This window comes from Nannobrachium achirus, assembly GCF_963921795.1.
Source record: "Nannobrachium achirus genome assembly, chromosome: 14".
Classification (NCBI taxonomy): Eukaryota; Metazoa; Chordata; class Actinopteri; order Myctophiformes; family Myctophidae; genus Nannobrachium; species Nannobrachium achirus.
This window is the reverse complement of record NC_137821.1, coordinates 7,513,104-7,533,631: the sequence shown is the minus strand read 5'-3', so window position 1 is coordinate 7,533,631 and position 20,528 is coordinate 7,513,104. Positions and strand designations below refer to the sequence as shown.

Below are 20,528 nucleotides of genomic sequence, written 5' to 3'. Positions count from 1 at the left end.
CAAGGTCAACTAAAAGGAGATCCTAGAAAGCCGAGGCTTATTTCCACAGGAACCACACTTTAAGTATCTCATATAACATTGAAAGACAGACGGATAGAACATAGTACTTTATCTAGGATAATATCAGTTTCAAAAGCATAACATCAAATACAAAAGGCAGAATACAAAGAAAAAGGGGGGGGGGAGCATGGGGGCTTAGTCTGTTTACAAGTCACGGGTAGCTGCTGTCTGAAGGTGACTTTTCATACCAATTTTGAAGGAGGCTAGGGATTTGCTCTCCTTTAGGGCTTGTGGAAGGGCGTTCCACATGTTGATGGTATAGCAGGAGAACGAGTTAGCGCCTTGTTTAGTGTTAAATCTACGCTGATGATGATTAGTGGAGCTGCCTCTGGTGTTATGATCGTGAACATCCTTGACCTTTAAGAAGTAGTTTGTCAGGTACATGGGAATCTTGGAGGTGTAGTGTATCTTGTACACCAGGCCCATTGCAAGATGCTGTACTCTGTCATATATAGCCTAGGTAGCTCTCCAGGCCTCGAGGCTCGGTCTCGGAAGGTCCATCTCTTCCCCGTTTTCTTCCTGAACATGGTGTTTGCTGCCAGGAGCTGGTGTTCCATGAGAAGGGCTGTGAGGTATGCGCCGTTGCGGTTGGTAGACTCATGGTATGGGAATGGTGCATCCTCCTGTCCGATCCTGGCGTTGAAGTCGCCAAGGATTGCCAGGAAGTTGTGCGCTGGGACACCTCGGACTGCTGTTGTGAGGTCCTCATAGAACTTCTCAACATCCTCAGGTGATGCCGTGTTAGTGGGCGAGTACACCACTATGACTGTTGTTACTGGGTTACCTGCGAATTCAGCCATGAGGATCCTTTCGGTCGCCATTAAGCTCGGATAAAACACATTCATTACCAGCGCTGCAAGAAGTATCACATATTGAATAGAAATAAACAGTTGCAGCTCTACAAGCTACAGATGTGCTTTCGATATTCTTTCTATTACAATGTCTTCTTCTTCTTCTTCTTTTGTGTATCATTGTCCTTGAAGATTGGTTGACGATATTATGGGTGCGTTCGGAAATGCGCACTCAACGCACTGGTGTGCCATGTTGTCGTTTGTTTATTCGGTGCACTTGGTGCGTTGTCGTTCGGAAATCCAGTGCGCGGCGCACTGGTGTGTTGAGTGCACGCACTCACCAACCCTACTCAGAAGATGGGGTTTGGCGGTGTGGTGGTGTGGTGCGGTGTTCTGATTGGTTGGTTTTCATGGCCATGTCTCGAATGCTTCTCAGCTGTGAACAATGGAGGAAATAACCGCAAAACACAGCACTTGCAGCTTAATTGGTCGTTTGGGCTTGATAGTTTCACACACATCAACAACATGTAAATTAACAGTAGGTATGCCTAGCAACGTTACGTTAGCATACTCAGCAGCAGCTGCTGCTTTTCAGAAAGTTTACCTTCAGAGTTCAGAGTGAAAAAGCACCCAGCTCACAGCTGCTTGTTAAAACTGGTCGTTCGTAAATAAGCCACACTGAACGCACTCTCCAACGTCACGCCCACTGCACTCACTACACTGAGCACACACCCGGTGCGGGTTTCCGAACGCACCCTATATTTCACAAGATTTCTTGTTACTTAGGGCAGGGGTTTTCAAAGTGGGTGACGGTGCACCCTGGGGTGCCGCGACGGCAGTCAAGGGGTGCCGTGAGATAATTTGATAATATTGGGATTTATTTGGACACTTGAAAAAATATTTTGTATCATTTTACACTTGTAGTACAAAGTTATTTTCAGTCAGTTCTAACCAAAATGGCTATTATCTCAACGTTTTCCTCGCAACATAATCACTAAAATATTGTCACTGTCGGGCAGAAACCTCGTATCTCCAAGTTTCAAATGTGTACGTCTTTTGGTAATAGCAAAGCCCTGCTTCATCATACAAGACTATCGCACAAAACTAGTGAAAACAGCCGATCTACAAGCACACAATGCCTCGCGATGCGAGGCGTTGTGTGCTTGTAGATCTGCTGTTTTCACTAGTTTAGTACATTTTATAGATGATAAATACAAAACGAACGGTTTTGGACACACAAGGTTTCCACCCGACAACGACGATAGGCTATAAATATAAGGTGCTGGGAGTGAAAATTATAATGTAGGGGTGCCTCGGATTAAAAGAAATATTTATGGGGTGCCCTGAGACAAAAAAGTTTGGGAACCCCTGACTTAGGGGAGGCCATGGGGCTGGCTGTCGTCTTCTCCCCCTTGCTGACGTCGGCCTAAGAAGGGCATGCGCACTAACCACGACACCAACGTCGCGCCCCCATTTCAATGTCCGACTCCAAAAGGACAAGTGCCTCAAAAAGGTTAATGTCAAGCCCTGTTTGGGGGTACAGGAGAGAATAGGGAAAATCTTACCGTTCTTGGCCAGCTCTGCGATGATGTTGGCTACTTTGGGGGTACAGGACGTCTGGGGGGTCAGCAGGGTCGCCAGCAGGGGGAGCACTCCCATCTCCCGCAGCTTCACACTGGCCTCTGTGTCTGTGGGGGGGAGGGAGGGGAGGGAGGGAGGGAGGGTTAAGAACAACAGGTTCTGCTGTTTTTTCCCCCTATGTTGTGCCGACACAACGGCATATGCATGATGTCGCCTTCAGCGGCGTCACGGTAGTTTTTCGAATACTTCGGGACTCTTAAAAGGATCCCTGGCTAATACGACAAATATGCCTTAATACATTATAACTGTCCTCTATAACTACAATGTAAAATTAAAAACACCTTTTATTTCTTCTAGAAATAGCTAATCTTTCACTCAATAGGGGAAATGCCTGTCGCAAGTTGATGATGTCATAAATGTCATGTGTCATTTGTATGGCATGCATGTGCAAAAAAAAAAAAAAACACATTTGAAATATTGATTTGATGCTCATATCAACCATAGGAAGTATTACGTTTGTTTTTATTTGCACATGCATGACATAAATTCCATAGGGATAGATCACAAATTACATTTATGACATCATCAACTTGCGACAGGCATTTCCCCTATTGAGTGAAAGATTAGCTATTTCTAGAAAAAATAAAATAATTAAGGTGTTTTTAATTTTACATTGTAGTTATAGAGGACAATTATAATGTATTAAGGCATATTTGTCGTATTAGCCAGGGATCCCTTTAACACATTGGACACCATCTAACTCAAATGATTTGGATATTCAGCGCCACCATTCACTTGGGCTTTATTTTGAAGAGCCCCGGAAGCCACGTGCATGTTGTGTAATCGTACTTTTTTTTAAAGTGGAGTTTGGTTTGTTTACAAACGGTCGCAAAACTCCTAACCGTGGCCGACCATCACGGCCCAGTGTGGCGCTGAAAAAGAGCGGATCTCGGCCTTCTCGCCGTTATTTGCACCTTATTCAGAGATACAGACGCTTTTATGTTACTGCATAGAATAGGAGTCAATGGAGAATAGACGCTTCATGATTCTGGCGGCCGAGTTGCATGATGGGATATGTACCCATTAAGACCGGGAAGTGCGGGAACGCATCGTTGTCACATAACCACTAACCATACTTTTTTATAATTGGCTATTCTAAAATAGCACATACAAGCTCATAGCGTTGCACGAGTGCCGTGCCATGAGCTTGTAGATCTGCAATTTTGGAAAAAAAAACGTGACCATTTGTGCAAATCTTATGAATATACACAGTATATTGTTTTTAAAGCGAACATTTGTAACTCAAATCTTTCTTTCTCGGGGTCCCTGGAACATAATATTCTGAGATGGGGGTCCGCGGTCGCATGCATATAATTTCGGGGGACCTTGACATGAAAAAGTTTGAGACCCCTAATATCCTGTTTCCGCGAGAATTTACTGTAGTATTATTTGCAGGACACTTCCGGTTAACAGCAGACATACAAGCTCATGTCGCGGTGCAGATGCAACCGTTGTGAGCTTGTAGATCACTCTCGGCTGCGGCGCCGGAAGCTGCCTGCACATTCTGCGCAATGCACGATGGGATGTTGGAAAGTTGTGGATAGAAACATTTTTTTTTCTTTTTTTTTTTCAGAAAACTGTTATAGAGGTAAAATATCCCTTTAAAGGAGAAGTGCCCACTCAACACCTCCGCTCCAACACGCAGCTGGTGTCTCGGTGCCAAGGCTGTCAAGCTGTCCTAAACGCCTGGCGTCACAGCCTGCCCTGCATGGTGGCACAGAGGCAGCGCCAGCAGCTGAGACTTAAACCCATTCAGAACGGGTACACAGTATGGTGTATCATTATTTTATGCTTTAACTATTGAAAAATAGCAGATATACAAGCTCACAGCACGGCACCGAGTGCCGCGCTGCGAGCTTGTAGATCTGCTATTTTTGAAAAATCATGAACATTTGAATTTTGACCCGATTCTATAAGTGTCTTTTTGAATCCTTCTAAGCTTTTTTGAAAAACCTATGTTTCTATGTCAGCAATCTGGCTATAGCCATCGTCAAAGAAAAGGTTCTTTTCTACTTAACTGGAGCTCAGTTAGTCTGTTCTTGAGAGACTACTATGACAGTGGTTCTCAAACCTTTTCATGTGAAGGACCCCCAAAATGATATGTATTTGGCCACGGACCCCCATCTCAAAATATTTAGTTCCAGGGACCCCCCCAGAAGCAAAATTTGAGTTACAAACGTTCGCTCTAAAAAGGCATATATTATTCAATGATTTGCACACATTTTCACGACTTTAAAAGAAATAGCAGATCTACAAGCTCACAGTGCTGCACTCGGTGCCATGCTGTGAGCTTGTATATCTGCTATTTTTCACTGGTTAAAGCATTCAATAATTCTAGGCCTAAATGGGTTTAAGAAGCAGCAGCAGCAGCAGCAGCAGCAGCCTCCCCGCCACACAGACAAAAAAACCCACACAATGACAAACGACTGCCCTCTGTCCCCTCTATCCTTTCCTCTATTCAATCTCAGGAAGCCGTTAACGTCCCCTTTTTTTCAGGACAACAACTAATCACTAAGCAGTTAGCCGTGGCTTAACCCGTTCAGAACGGGTACACATCATTGCGTATTATTATTTCATGCTTTAACTGTTTAAGAAATAGCAGATCTACAAGCTCACAGCGCGGCACCGAGGTGCCGCGCTGCGAGCTTGTGGATCTACCATTTAAAAAAAAATCGTGAACATTTTGTATTTCGACCCGATTTTGACCCAATTCTATCCACAACTTTCCAACATCCCATCGTGCATTGCGCAGAGGTTGCACGGAGCTTCCGGCGCCGCAGCCGAGTGTGATCTACAAGCTCACAACGGTTGCATCTGCGACGCGACGTGAGCTTGCATGTCTGCTGTTAACCGGAAGTGTGGTGAAAACAATTCTCCAGTAAATTCCCGCGGAAAGAGGTGGATAAGTGTCTTCTAAATCCTTCTAAGGTTTTTTTGGAAAAACACACGTTTCTACGTCAGTGGTTCTAAAAAACTCTTTCATGTCAAGGACCCCCTAGAATTATATGTATTTGGCCACGGACCCCTGTCTCAAAATAATTTGTATCAGGGACCCCCCAATGTTCACTTTAAAGATTTGCACACATTTTCGTGATTTTTCAAAAATAGCAGATCTACAAGCTGTGAGCTTGTATATCTGCTATTGTTCAGTAGTTAAAGCATTCAATAATTCTAGTTCTAAATGGATTAAAATGTCCCCCCGTGAACTCTCAGGTCCCACATCAAGGATGAGAGCTACGCTAGATTTGATTTGACTTTGTTTTGTTTTTATACCTGGCGCTGGTGGTGCATGGGGTTCTAAGGCAATGCAACACATTGATATATATTTGAGCACCCTCATTAGTTGTTGTCCCTCATCTGAAAAAGGTTTCGTGCCAAGACTTTTCAGATTTTGTTCAAAAATAGCAAGTTCGCAGCTTGTACGTAGATGGTGTTTCCTTGAACTAGTATGTACACATGTACACTCTGATCAGGTTACACTATTAACTCATTGAGTGCCTATCCCGAATTAGTTCGGGATATATTATCGCATCCCAGAGTGCCTATCCCGAACTAGTTCGGGATATAAAAAAAAAAAAAAAAAAAAATTTGAAAAAAATTTTTTTGAATTTTTTTTTTGGACCCCATCAAATCTAGTGAACATGATTTCAATCGCGATTTTGCATGTTCCACCCCCATACAACCCCATCTAACATACAGGGCAGCCATGTTTGTTTACATAACATGTAAAACATAATGGCGATTATCTCAAGAATGCCTGAACGGATTTCCAATCGGATTCTTTTGTTTGAAAGCTGTGAACAAACTGCACAAATCCACTCCAATGCAATCCAGGATTGCATTGGATTTTTTAGAGCTCATTCTTCTCTGTTTTTTTCCCATGCATGAGGTGTGCAAGGTTTAATCATGGCTAAGTTGACGAAAATAAGGCTTCTAAAATGCTTGGTAGCCAATAGCTAACTTCAAGCTAACTTCATCCTCTTCCTGTACATGCACAAAGGAAAGTGTTCAGGCAAGTCATGGCTGCAGGGCTTCTGCATATACCAGCATATCTCTATGGGATTTTCTATGGCCACTGGGCGCCCTCTAGTGGTGAAAGGGGTGGCACTAAATGAGTTAACAGAGAGAGACAGAGAGAGAGAGAGAGAGAGAGAGAGAGAGAGAGAGACAGAGAGAGAGAGAGAGAGAGAGAGAGAGAGAGAGAGAGAGAGAGAGATCTAGGTAGGGCAAGTTATATTTTTGGGTTATGGACCCAAAATATCGAAACGTTTGTATTTATTTTAATTTTCAAGGTTAAAAAGCTCTATATTCTGATAGTAGCTATGAGAATATAATGGCTATGGTAGACACTGACTACAGTAGTTGCTATGGTCACTGTTTGTTCAGTAACAGGAGTCTCCCCGTCTCTCCAGCTCTTAATAACAGAAAAATAAATCTTCTGTTTAATAAAGCCGCATTCCAAATGTGTATCCCAACATACACATGAGTACAAATTAGTTTTCCAAAATATCTGATCGAAAGCGAGAAAGCATCTCTTCTTTGAGAGAAAAAGAGAGAGAGCGAGAGCGAGAGAGTTAGAGAGAGTTAGAGAGAGAGAGAGAGAGAGAGAGAGAGAGAGAGAGCATTTCAAAAAGCAATCAGCAGATTACTGGATAATTAGTCAGGAAGAATTAGCAGAATACCTGTCAAATCTGGGAATAAATTCCTTACCAAACAATTTCTTCACCAATGTGTTCGTAAAGGTGTTTTTGGCCCAATGAATGTTTTTCGTGCAACACAAATGATTCAGAATAATTAAAAACACCTAGTTAGACCCCTCACATCCCACTTAAAGCATATTTTTGGGAGTGATTTTTTTTTCCCTTATAGTACAGTGTATAGTAAGTGAAAGAGACCCAGAATTACCCTAGCTGTCAAACATTTTGCTAGGGATGTTGAATTTCAATCTTTGTTAGATATTTTACTAGACACCTTTACGAACACATTGGTGAAGACATTGTTTGGTAAGGAATTCATTCCCAGGTTTTATTAAAATTCCCTGACTAAATGGCCTAGCTGTGTCTGCGTAACATATATGTTGGGTAGATGGCAAAGATAAGCGTAGCAGACTAGAGGCACTTGTTGTTGCTGTGTCAGTGAAGCAGTGCCAGTGTATGAAGCAACACCATCAGGCCGCCCTCGCCCACATGCCATGCCAACTACCAGGCTGAGGCTGGCAGCGCAGCCATGCGTGAGGGAAAGAACTGTGACACAGACACTGTCCAGGCCTTCACGTTGTAAACACTACAACACTGAACATCCCTTCACGTTGTAAACACTACAACACTGAACATCCCTTCATGTTGTAGATAGGGCTGGAACTTTATAACTGATTCATTTAGATTAACCCATTTAGAACGGGGTACACATTATTGTGTATCATTATTTTATATGCTTTGACTATTGAAAAATAGCAGATATACAAGCTCACAGCGTGGCACGAGTGCCGCGCTGCGAGCTTGTAGATCTGCTATTTTTGAAAAATCGTGAAAATTTGAATTTTGACCCCGATTCTATAAGTGTCTTTTGAATCCTTCAAAGGTTTTTTTTTTTTAAACCCTATGTTTTTATGTCAGCAATCTGGCCAGCCATCTTCAAAGAAAAGGTCCTTTTCACTTAACTGGAGCTCAGTTAGTCTGTTCTTGAGAGACTACTATGTCAGTGGTTCTCAAACCTTTTCATGTGAAGGACCCCCAAAATTATATTTATTTGGCCACGGACCCCCATCTCAAAATATTTTGTTCCAGGGACCACCCAGAAGCAAAATTTGAGTTACAAACGTTCGCTTTGAAAATATACATATTCAAAGATGTGCACACATTTTCACGACTTTTTCAAAAATAGCAGATCTACAAGCTCGCAGCCGCGCCATGAGCTTGTATATCTGCTATTTTTCACTGGTTAAAGCAATCAATAATTCTAGGCCTAATTAATTTGAGAAAATTAACACAATTTTAAATCACATTTAGGTTTTTGCACCATAGAACCTTTCTCACTGACTGGACGAGTTTCAGGCGTATCGATCATACCCGGTGCACCAACCAACAGTCAACAAACCCCAGTGCACGCAATTAACCGCCGATCACACTGCTTATTTGCTCTGCCCAGTGGTTGGGACATTTTTATTTAAAAAAACTCACTTGTATACCGAAATGTGTTTTAATTGAAATGAAACTGCCTCTCAGGTCAAATATTCATATGCAATTAAACATGCGATTAATTTCTGATAAATTAATTACAAAGCCTCTAATTAATTAGATGAATTGTTTTAATCATGTCCCAGCCCTAGATAGTCGGAGGCCTAAGGGATATTTCGTGCTAATCAGTCTAAAAGCGCCACATCTTGCACAGATGTAGTCCAGGGCATGCTCTAATGAATTGGCTAGGGCGCCCGAGCCGACGACCTTCGGGGTCGCCACAGCGGCCAAATCAAGTTGGGGTTGGGCTCCCATTGACTTTCTATACAGGAGGAAAATACCCAGAAAAACATTTATTTTCTGTGTATTTAACCCATTTAGGCCTGAACACATTATGACGCAATATTTTATGCTTTAACTATTGAAAAATAGCAGATATACAAGCTCACAGCGCGGCACCGAGTACCTCGCTGCGAGCTTGTAGATCTGCTATTTTTGAAAAATCATGAAAATTAGAATTTTGACCCGATTCTATAAGTGTCTTTTGAATCCTTCTAAGATTTTTGGGAAAACCCTATGTTTCTATGTCAGCAATCTGGCCAGCCATCGTCAAAGAAAAGGTCCTTTTCACTTAACTGGAGCTCAGTTAGTCTGTTCTTGAGAGACTACTATGTCAGTGGTTCTCAAACCTTTTCATGTGAAGGACCCCCAAAATGATATTTATTTGGCCACGGCGACCCCATCTCAAAATATTTAGTTCCAGGGACCACCCAGAAGCAAAATTTGAGTTACAAACGTTCGCTTTGAAAATACATATATTCAAAGATTTGCACACATTTTCACGACTTTTTCAAAAATAGCAGATCTACAAGCTCGCAGCGCGGCACTAAATGGGATAATCACGCTTACATTTTTGCACCATAGAACCTTTGGAGACGTTTCAGGCATATCGATCATACCCGGTGCACCAACCAACAGTCAACAAACCACAGTGCACGCAATTAACCGCCGATCAGAACGCTTATTTGCTCTGCCCAGTGGATGGGACATTTTGATTTTAAAAAACTCACTTGTATACCGAAATGTGTTTTAATTGAAATGAAACTGCCTCTCAGGTCAAATATTCATATGCGATTAAACATGCGATTAATTTCTGATAAATTAATTACAAAGCCTCTAATTAATTAGATGAATTGTTTTAATCATCATGTCCCAGCCCTAGATAGTCGGAGGCCTAAGGGATATTTCAAATGCTTGCAATGGATTCAGCATCATGATTAACCCCTAGTTAGACCCCTCACATCCTACTTAAATACCCAGAAAAAATAAATGTTTTTCTGGGTATTTTCCTCCTGTATAGAAAGTAAAGTCGATGGGAGCCCAACTTGTTTTGGCCGTTGTGGCGACCCCGAAGGTTGCCGACTCGGGCGCCCTAGCTAAATCATTAGAGCATGCCCTGGGCTACATCTGTGCAAAATGTGGCGCTTTTAGACCGATTAGATGAAAGGACCCCCGACTAAGATGTAAACACTACAACACTGTCCAGGCCCTTCATGTTGAAAACGCTACGTCTGATTATGTCTCCCGTGATACTTGTAACTTGTACACACTGCTGTCTGTTTTGCCCAGGGTTAGGGCCGATTCATACCAAATACACACACAGTGACACACTTTGTGTTGTCACTGCGGTTGTATCCTAGTGACTCACCTGTGAGGAGCCCCCACCGGGAGGACGTAGAGTGTTGACAAGAGCTTGTGAATGAATAAGAACTGCAGGGGTTTCATTGGAACACACAGGTTCTTTTTTTATTTGTTTGTCCATTTCCTGAAACAGTAAGCTTTTTTTCTGCTAACAGGATATTGATTTAAGCTTTAGGACTGTGCACAGTCGATCCCTAAACAGGGCTTATACTTTCCCTCACTGAACAACAACCACAGACTGCAAATAATAAATATGACAAAGTGACGACATTGGTCTCTACAGACCGTAAATGAAGCCTATTTTACTGCGATTTCAAATCCGCCATCTTTCCGGAAATTAATTAAATTAATGCTACTGGCTACAAGCGCAGCGAGGGTGGGTTCTCACTCGGTAGAACCAATAGCAAGGCTAGAAAGATACCCTATTATGTGTCGCGCGATGTGACGCGTTGTTGGCGCGTAGATCTGTTTTGGGGGTTTCGTTTGGCACGTTACACAGAGCGATAAACCAGGGAAGCGGAAAGTGCTTCATTTGTGGGGGAACAAGTTTCCATTGTTCCAAATAAGAGACCTTTTTGGCTGCAGCATTTTCCTTTACTTTATATTTTCATTTTCATTTTTGTTTAATTTCTTGTATTTTTTTTCTGATGTGGTACTTCATAGGTGACTGACAACAGTAGGTCCTGATTGTGATGTCACAATCTGACCTAAAATCAGACAGCCCGTTCTGAGACCTGCTTCAGCCTCTATCAGAGTGAAGAGCTATTCACCGCAAATGTGTAAAGCTATCCCCCTAAAGTGAGAAAATAAGTGGAGGCCATCATAGTGACTTCACCGTGACTGACTGGTCTAGATCGACCAATCAGTGAACGGGGTGATGGGCCGTTCTGTCTGAAAGTAAAAACAGAGAGATGTGTCGGGACTCGCGGTGGATAGCTCTTCACTGCGATTAATGACGTAATGTTGTAGTTTTATGACTCAAAAAGACTACACCACGGTGGATAGCTTATCACCGCAGTGCCGACTCTGATAGGGGCTTTACATAGATCTGCCCATAAACTGAGAAAGACACAATGGTCAGAAATAGGAATTTGTGAGCATAGAAAGTGCTGGTGGGACACCAAAAAAAACACATACAAATTGGAAAATTTGGTGTAGTCCCTTTAACAATAAGAAAATATATTTTGAATATGAATTCAGATTGAGCATTCCAAATTGATAGATTGACTACCAGTGTTCTGATGGGCCAAATGTGCCAAATGTTGCTGCTAATGTTATACTGGGTAAGTACATTTAGGTAAAAAAAAATAGGATCCGGCACCTATTCATTGACAAATGAAGCACAGGGAAGCGGTACTTACTGTTGTGGGTGAGAGCTTTGAGCAGGCAGTCCACACAGCCCTCCATGCTGTCACTGGAGCTGCTGGCAGAGGCCAGCTTCAACTTCTCCAGAGCATCGCTCAGGTTATCTGGAGACACACAGGGACACATAGGGGGTTGGCTTAACAAAATAAATTATCGAAACAAAGCTGATAAAAGTGCCAAACTTTTTTGAGGCTTCTTTAGGACCTAACCATGATTTTAGCTTTGGGTACCAAACTTTATTTTGAAATTTACCCATAGAATTATCCATATCAAGTTGGGCTCCCTTCGACTTTCTATACAGGAGGAAAATACCCAGAAATAAAATCTGCTTTAAGTTAGTAGGATGTGAGGGGTTTAACTAGGGGTCTGTCATGATTCTGAATCCATTGCAAGCATTTGTTTTGCACAAAAAACTTTCCTTGGGCTAGAAATGGCCCCACAAAACGATGGTTTAGTGATGAGTCATCACTTTTCACAGTTTTTTGTGTGTTTTGGGGAAACCAAAGATGTTTAACATAGACAGATATGCAATCTCAATCGGAACTACTAGAGGCGAGATAGGAGACCATTTTAAGAATTTGTGTACTAAGTGGGCGCCAGTGAATCTCACGCAAGTCCACCTAATTGAACTTGACTCAGGCATCTAGTTTGTTGCCTTCCGACCTTCCTACCCTGTGACGTGTTATTAAAGAGAAACAGGTGACAAATGGCCAAAACTCAATTGAAAATCGTCGATTGAAGATCTGCAAAAGGTATTTTGACCATTATCTCCGGAAAGGAAGGTCCAATCTGCTTAGTTTTAAGTTTAAAGAGGACATTAAGTGCATAACGACACCTTTTCTGGGTTTTCGGGCCTAAAAGTATGGTAATTGTTTCGGGCCATGGGCCGGCCCAGTTGGGCCCAGTTAGGGCTGGGAGAAATCTAGCGTGGATGACTATAAGCGACTACATGTATACAGTATGCCCAGAAGTGGAACAAACACGGAACGCCTAATGCTGCCGACCTAAAAACGCCCGCAGCACCCAAAACAGAATGTGGATTTTTAGTTCATCTCATAAACTTTCTCCTTACTTAGTTAGATCTTATGGCTGTCACGTCCCCTCTGGGGGTTTTCTTTTTCACTGAGAAAACCAGTGTTTGAGAGGTGCAGGAGAGAAGAGATCTGGTTGGATGACATTTGTAAAACCGACAAACCATGCAGGGACGTGCTGGGCCCCTGATTCAGCCAGGGAAAAAGAGTTGGAGAGGCCCACATTGCGCGCTATAGAGAGAGATCTCTCTCTATAGCGCTGCTGCTACTCAAAGATTTGCCATTTCAGATCATGACAAGTGACAAGCCATATTTCGTCGTTGTCGGGTGGAAACCTTGTATGTCCAAAACCGTTTGTTTTGTATTTATCATTTTAAAAAATGATTTAAACTAGTGAAAACAGCCGATCTACAAGCACACAACGCCTCGCACCGCGAGGCGTTGTGTGCTTGTAGATCAGCTGTTTTCACTACTTTTGTGCGACAGCCTTATATGATGAAGCAGAGCTTTGCTTTGCGACGAAATGTACAAATTTGAAACTTGGAGATACAAGGTTTCTGCCCGACAGTGACAATTTACTTTGTTGGCCGCCCACTGGCGCCCAGCCCCCAAAATGGAACGAAGGCCGACATTTTATTTTTATTTTTTTCCTAATGGCCGGCCTGGACCGGCCGGGAATGAACCGGCCATTCGGGAGTTGTCCCGCTTTTCCCAATGCCCAGCACGTCCCTGAAATCATGGCAAATCATGTAGGGGGTGCAGCAGTCAAGATACTCGATCTGGCTGTATCTTGCAGTTGTCACGGTTTCTTTTGGTGTGGAAAATACAGTGAGAGGGCAGCATGTTTCGGTGCCCTGTCATAGTTCCGACCTCCCACTTTTTACGACCTCCCATTATTTTTCCGATCCCGACCACCTAACCCTAACCTCAGTAACACTAACGCTGGTGAATGCTAACCTGGTGAAATGCTAACCTGCCAAGTTGAACAGTGGAAATAGCAGATCTACAAGCTCACAACGCGAACGCGTTGCAACGTGACACATTTTGGAAATTCGAGATTGGCTATTTCCACTATCAATTGTCTTTTTTTAAGTATAAAGTTGTCAAATATGTCAGTCATTTCTTTGTATATTTAGGTCATGTGTCATATCTGCCATGTGCAACGTCAAAAGCCAAACAGAAATGTGACTGTCAACGACAAAAACAATTAAATCGTAAAATTGCAATTATTTTTGTGACAATTAATCATGTAAAATGTCATAATCATGACAGCCCTAACCACACTACTTCAGTGCGCTTCTGCAGGTGAATCGCCTGTTCCCTCTAACTTATTAAAGTATATTTTTCACCTGTTTTCACTCATAAAACACAGGTACCAGGCCTGTTGCAGGACTCTGCTATTCAGCAGCGAAGTGTGATGTCACTTCCGTGAAATGGTGTGAAATGTCGCCCTCTACGGGGTTCATGCTGGTATTGTTTACTATTCAAATCGCCATTGGGAGATTTGCGTTCACCGCATATAAGAACTGTGTTAAAAATATAAACACACCATGCTCTCGGATTGACCCAAATGGATATGAAGCATCGACTAAGGTGGAAATGTACAGATTTACCCAAAGAGTAACACAATAAACGCTAGAAACGAGTTACAACAGGCTATATCAGATATGAATGAATATCATAAACTATGCAGAACCCCCCCGCTGACAGAAACGCGCACATGGTGTGTTTATATTTTTAACACAGTTCTTATATGCGGTGAACGCAAATCTCCCAATGGCGATTTGAATGCAAAACAATACCAGCATGAACCCCCTAGAGGGCGACATTACGCACAAATGACGACATGGCTTCGTTTCTCTATACTGTAAACTTCTTCCAAATGAATGCCCTACTTTATCATACAAAGGTTTAGCAATAGCAGATCCACAAGCAGTCTTGTGACTGCTTGCAGATCGGCTATTTAGTATTTTCACCATTGTAAAATGTTTGATAAAAAAAAAGAACGGTTTTGGACGTACAAGGTTTCCAGTCCACCAGACAACGATAATATATCGCAACTTGCGTTTTTCAGAAAACTGAAGCAATTTCTTTTTTAGAATCTGCCTCAGGTCTAAAATGGGTCAATCCCTACCAAAGCACGAAGAGAATAGGCTATACAATAATGTTAAACCCATTTCATCATTTTAGGGTGTTGTCCATCTTTTTTGAGGGCACAAAGTCCAAATGCCAGGGCAGGAAGGCCATCAAATAAAACCAGATTTTAGTCCACTGAAAGAAAGTGTTGAATTTAACAGTTATGGATGATAACCTAAATCTGCAGTGAAATAGATAAATGATAGTATTTACAATATGATCCATGCTCAGCCCTGCAACAATCAAAGTCATTGGATTTGTTTAAAGATGGGGACTCTGGGGAGTTGAGATTTCAGAATTTCAACAAATAAACACTGGTGTCTACATGACAAGAAAGAGACACCGTTGGCTACTGTCTACATATTGACATGAAAGAGACATAGGAGAAAGTGGTACAGTCAGCTGGGGCATTAAGGCCACTATGGTCTCAGGTCATGCCATTGGTTTGAGGGGCACAAGGCCAAACTGAGGGGCAACAGCCTTCATGGCCTTCATTAAATTCATGCCCTGGTTAAACCCAATTCATTCATCATATGTGTGGCACTTTTGGTTTCACATCAGACAGTAAAGGCATATTCATTCAACCCTGAAGGAAAAACACACATTTGTCTAAAAAGCCAAAGAGGGCAGCCAGTGCAGCAGCACCAGTGTTGCCACGTAGGCTTATTACGACTAGATCAGGGGTTTTCAAAGTGGGTGACGGGGCACCCTGGGGTGCCGCGATGGCAGTCCAGGAGTGCCGCGAGATCATTTGATAATATGTGGAATTTATTTGGACACTTGAAAAAATATTTAGTATCATTTTTAAAGTACAAAGTTATTTTCAGTCAGTTCTAACCAAAATGGCTATCTCAAAGTTTTCCTCGCAACAATAATCACTAAAATATTGTCACTGTCAGACAGAAACCTCTGTCGCACAAAACTAGTGAGAACAGCAAATCTACAGGCACACAATGACAATAGATCTGCTAGTTTAGTACATTTTATGGATGATAAATACAAAACGAATGGTTTTGGACATACAGTACAAGGTTTCCACCCGACAACAACGATATACTATAAATATAAGGTGTAGGGAGTGAAAATGATAATGTGGGGTGCCTCGGATTAAAAAAATATTCATGGGGTGCCCTGAGACAAAAAATCACACCCGTGTGAACTGAGTGGTGGTCGTGGAGGCTGCGCAACAGCAAAACAAATATATATATATATATATATATATACACTGTGCCTGGCCTGAACAACAGCGCCCCTCCCTTAACATGTGTGGTCACAAAAGGTACTGTAGGCTACATACAGACACGCATACAGACAGACAGACATACCCACACACACGGCCACGTATAGGAGTGTTGTGACCACCACTCAAAAAGTTTGGGAACCCCTGCTATAGATCACATTTGCTATGCTATGAAAACCTGCAGCACATGTGCGTCAGTCAGTCACACCTCGTCACGCTCCATATGTGGCCAAGACAGAATTTATTTGGAACTGGAAGTGTGACCCACGTCACAGCAACCACAATTAATTCTGTCCTTGTCCCCCTTTAAGGCCATAAATGGAGATTCCTGACGTCATCAATATTAAGCCCATATCTGGGAATGCCCATATATGGACATATTGAGTCAGTCTCATGATAACCAGTGTGGTTGTCGCGACGCCAGACACACTTGCAAAAATAATTTCGTCCTTGTCCCTTTTATGCCCATACAGTATATGGAGATCCCTGATGTCATCAATATTAAACCTAAATCTGGGAATGCCCATATATGGACATATTTGTGTCAGCCTCTGTTGTTTCTCTCTGGTGTAATTGCTTTTTATGGGCTTGTTTCCTACTGTTGTTTAAACCAGTGGGTTCTTAAAACAATGTATGTCAAGGACACCCAGATTATGTCCGCTAGCCCCCCCATCTGAAAATATAGTGTGCCAGGGACACTGAAAACACTCACACAAAATACCCCCCCCCCTCTCACAGCTCACAAGTTGGGAGCTTGTAGATTTGGCTATTTTCAAATAGCCATATCCTGGTCGCTTCTTTTACCTGGTTGCTTATTTCTCTCTGGCAGAATCTGGCAACACTGAGCATCAGCCACAGCAGCAGCAGAAATGGAGAGCAGCCTGGTGTAGCTTATTGCATAACAGCTGCTGTGGTGGTGATGATGGAGGCTACTAACTGCCATCTATCTATCTATTGCTCTGGTGGTGATGGAGGCTACTAACTGCTATCTATCTATCTATTGCTCTGGTGGTGATGGAGGCTACTAACTGCTATCTATCTATCTATTGCTGTGGTGGTGATGGAGGCTACTAACTGGTGGTGATGGAGGCTACTAACTGCTATCTATCTATCTATCTATCTATCTATTGCTCTGGTGGTGAAGAAGGCTACTAACTGCTATCTATCTATCTATCTATCTATCTATCTATGCTCTGGTGGTGAAGAAGGCTACTAACTGCTATCTATCTATCTATTGCTGTGGTGGTGAAGAAGGCTACTAACTGCTATCTATCTATCTATTGCTCTGGTGGTGAAGAAGGCTACTAACTGCTATCTATCTATCTATCTATCTATCTATGCTCTGGTGGTGAAGAAGGCTACTAACTGCTATCTATCTATCTATCTATCTATCTATGCTCTGGTGGTGAAGAAGGCTACTAACTGCTATCTATCTATCTATCTATCTATCTATCTATGCTCTGGTGGTGAAGAAGGCTACTAACTGCTATCTATCTATCTATTGCTGTGGTGGTGAAGAAGGCTACTAACTGCTATCTATCTATCTATTGCTGTGGTGGTGATGGAGGCTACTAACTGCTATCTATCTATCTATTGCTGTGGTGGTGAAGAAGACTACAAACTGGCATCTATCTACTGCTGTGGTGGTGATGGAGGCTACTAGCTGCTATATCTATCTACAAGAGGTGGAAAGATACAGCAACTGCATCCATGCATCGATTTTCATTTTACACAATCTACACTATATCGATGTGCAAACGGCAAAATATCGTATCGTTTGACTTTGTGTGTCGCATCGAATCGTGTTGCAATGCAAATAAAAGCGTTGAATCGTTTTGCTATGACAATAATCGATTTTGTAATGTATGTTGTATTTATTTTATGGTCATTCCCAGATATGGGCTTAATATTGATAACATCAGGGATCTCCATACATGGGCATAAAAGGGACAAGGACGGCCATATATGGAGCGTGACATGAAGCGTGACTGACTGACTGACTGACTGACTGACTGACTGACTGACTGACAGACATGAGACGGAGGTTTTGAAAAAACTTCTCCCTACGGTTCGCAATAATCACAACCAACAAAACAATAGAGACAGAAGTCTGACATAATTTACACATCCTACCTGGGTCGTGAGTGTTTGCAAGTGTGACAACTGACAACCACACACGGGACTGACACAATATGAACATATATGGGTCTTCCTTCCCAAATATGGGCTTAATATTGATGACATCAGGGATCTTGGCCATATATGGAGCGTGACATGATGCGTGACGGACGGACAGGCAGACATGATCTGCAGGTTTCCATACTACATGCGACCTACGGTCACAACTACAGTCGTGATTAAATACTCTACCATGCAGATGTGGACGTTATATTGTATTAGCATAATCTACCATGCAGATGTTGTAGGCCTATAGCTAATAGCCTACTCTACCATGCAGATGTGTTATAGTTACATTGTAATAGCACATACTCTACCATACAGATTGTAAAAGTTATAGGCCTATTGTATTAACACACTACCATACAGAGGTCACCAGCACTTTCGCCTATAACATACTCGCCTACACGCATTTGGTCCTTTCGCCTGGCATTTTCGCCTTGGAGGAGAGTCTTTTCACCTACCTGTCTGAGCCGAATATGCCTGACACCCCATACAGATTGTATACCGTCCGTAAGTTATATTGTATTAACATCCTCTACCATACAGATGTGGTAGATATATTGTATATTATTTAGCATACTCTACTAACTAGTATTGCAATGACTTACTCTACCATACACATTGGTTACATAGCTTCTCATTCATTTTAGCATGTACTCCACCATACAGATGTGGTAGATTGTGTTATAATAGCAAATATTTTACCATACAGATGTGGTAGCTATATTCTATATAAGCATACTCCACCATACAGATGTAAGCTAACTAGTCATATTCTAATGGCTTACTGTACCATACACTACACACATTGGTTAAAATAGCTTCTAATTCACTGAAATGACTACTAGGGATTGCAGCTGTATTTATGGTAGTAATAATAATGGTGAAGCTTGTCTTCCTCATCCATCCAAACACAACACACCAACACAACTCAAGCCTTCAAATGGAGAAGTCAGAACCAAACAGCGGTTATAATCGCCATCAGCACCAATATAATCGCAAAAAAACAACAACAGTCACATTATTGAATCGATCATCAATCATCCACTGATAGGCACCAACACAACACACACACCATCATGTAGAGCCATAGCTACGCTGCCTGCCTGCCTCCATTCATTTATGATGATAACATGGAACCTTATAGCGTTAGCAAGAGGGTTAGCTTTAGCCGGGGCTACAACCACCACTCACGGGGAAAGGCTCGATATTTCTACGTGTCATTAGTTCGACCAAGGGTTAGGTTCAGGGGTTTGGGTTTAGGCATAGTTTTACTGAGGTTAGGTACTATAGGCATGGTGGTTAACATTCACCCGGTTAGCATTAACCACCGGCGTCGGCAGCCAGGTTAGCATTTCACCGGGTTATTATAGCTTCCACCAACGTCGAACTAATGGGACGTCGAACAAATGCTACGTAGAACGTTTTAGGTTAGCAGCTCCCCAAAAACTCACCCATCGCGGCAGGCAGGCAGGCGGCAAGCTAGGCGGACGAGTATCCGAAAGATCGCGATCCTGATCCGGGGGGAAGGGATGATCAAGCACCGGTGGTGGTGGTGGTGGTGGTTGGTTGGAGTCCACTGACTCCACTCCAAGTCGGGGGTTTGATTGAAGGAAGGAGGAGCGGCTCAGCGGCTCCAGCAGCCAAGCGGATCCGAGCTCCGTGCCGTGTGGACCGGGGAAGGGGGGACCAGCTAGAGCAGGTCCTCCTGGGTGGGCCGCGGGCTGGATGGGTGGGTGGGTGGATGGGTGGGCTGACGGGGGCGTGGAGGAGGAGAGGAGGATAGGAGAGAGAGAGAGAGAGAGAGAGAGAGAGAGAGAGAGAGAGAGAGAGAGAGAGAGGAGGAATGGAGGCTGTCTGGATGCACAGAGTCACTGAACCACAGCAGCAGCAGCAGCGGTGCTTGGGGCTTTAAGACGTCCGCCTTCCTCGCATGTCGACGCGGCCACCACGCAGAGGGAAGGACGGTGTGGGCTGGCTGGCTGGCTGGCTGCTGCTCAGTCTCCTCTCTGTGTGTGTGTGTGTGTGTGTGTGTGTGTGTGTGTGTGTGTGTGTGTGTGCGCGCGCGCGTGTGCGTGTTGCTGGAAGATAGCTGAGAGCGCGTTTCCCTTGCCTACCTGTCTGTCTACCAGCCTACTAGACTACCTATATGGTGACTACCAAGTACCAACCAAGCACCGCTTGTCAGAGCCTCATCAAAGCCGGG

General features: G+C 43.0%; 1 protein-coding gene across 1 annotated transcript in view; it reads right to left on the bottom strand.

Annotated features, from left to right (window-relative positions):
• Positions 1-19,958, bottom strand: part of rap1gds1 (RAP1, GTP-GDP dissociation stimulator 1) — an 82,346-nt gene extending 62,388 nt beyond the window's left edge. Inside the window, exons 1-3 of the mRNA XM_080741261.1 lie at positions 19,777-19,958; positions 11,731-11,838; positions 2,417-2,539 (exon numbers count right to left, since the gene is read on the bottom strand). Coding sequence (XP_080597387.1) covers positions 2,417-2,539; positions 11,731-11,838; positions 19,777-19,780 — 235 coding nt within the window. The 5' untranslated portion in view covers positions 19,781-19,958. The remainder of the gene's footprint in view (positions 1-2,416; positions 2,540-11,730; positions 11,839-19,776) is intronic.
• Between the last annotated feature and the right edge of the window lie 570 nt (positions 19,959-20,528).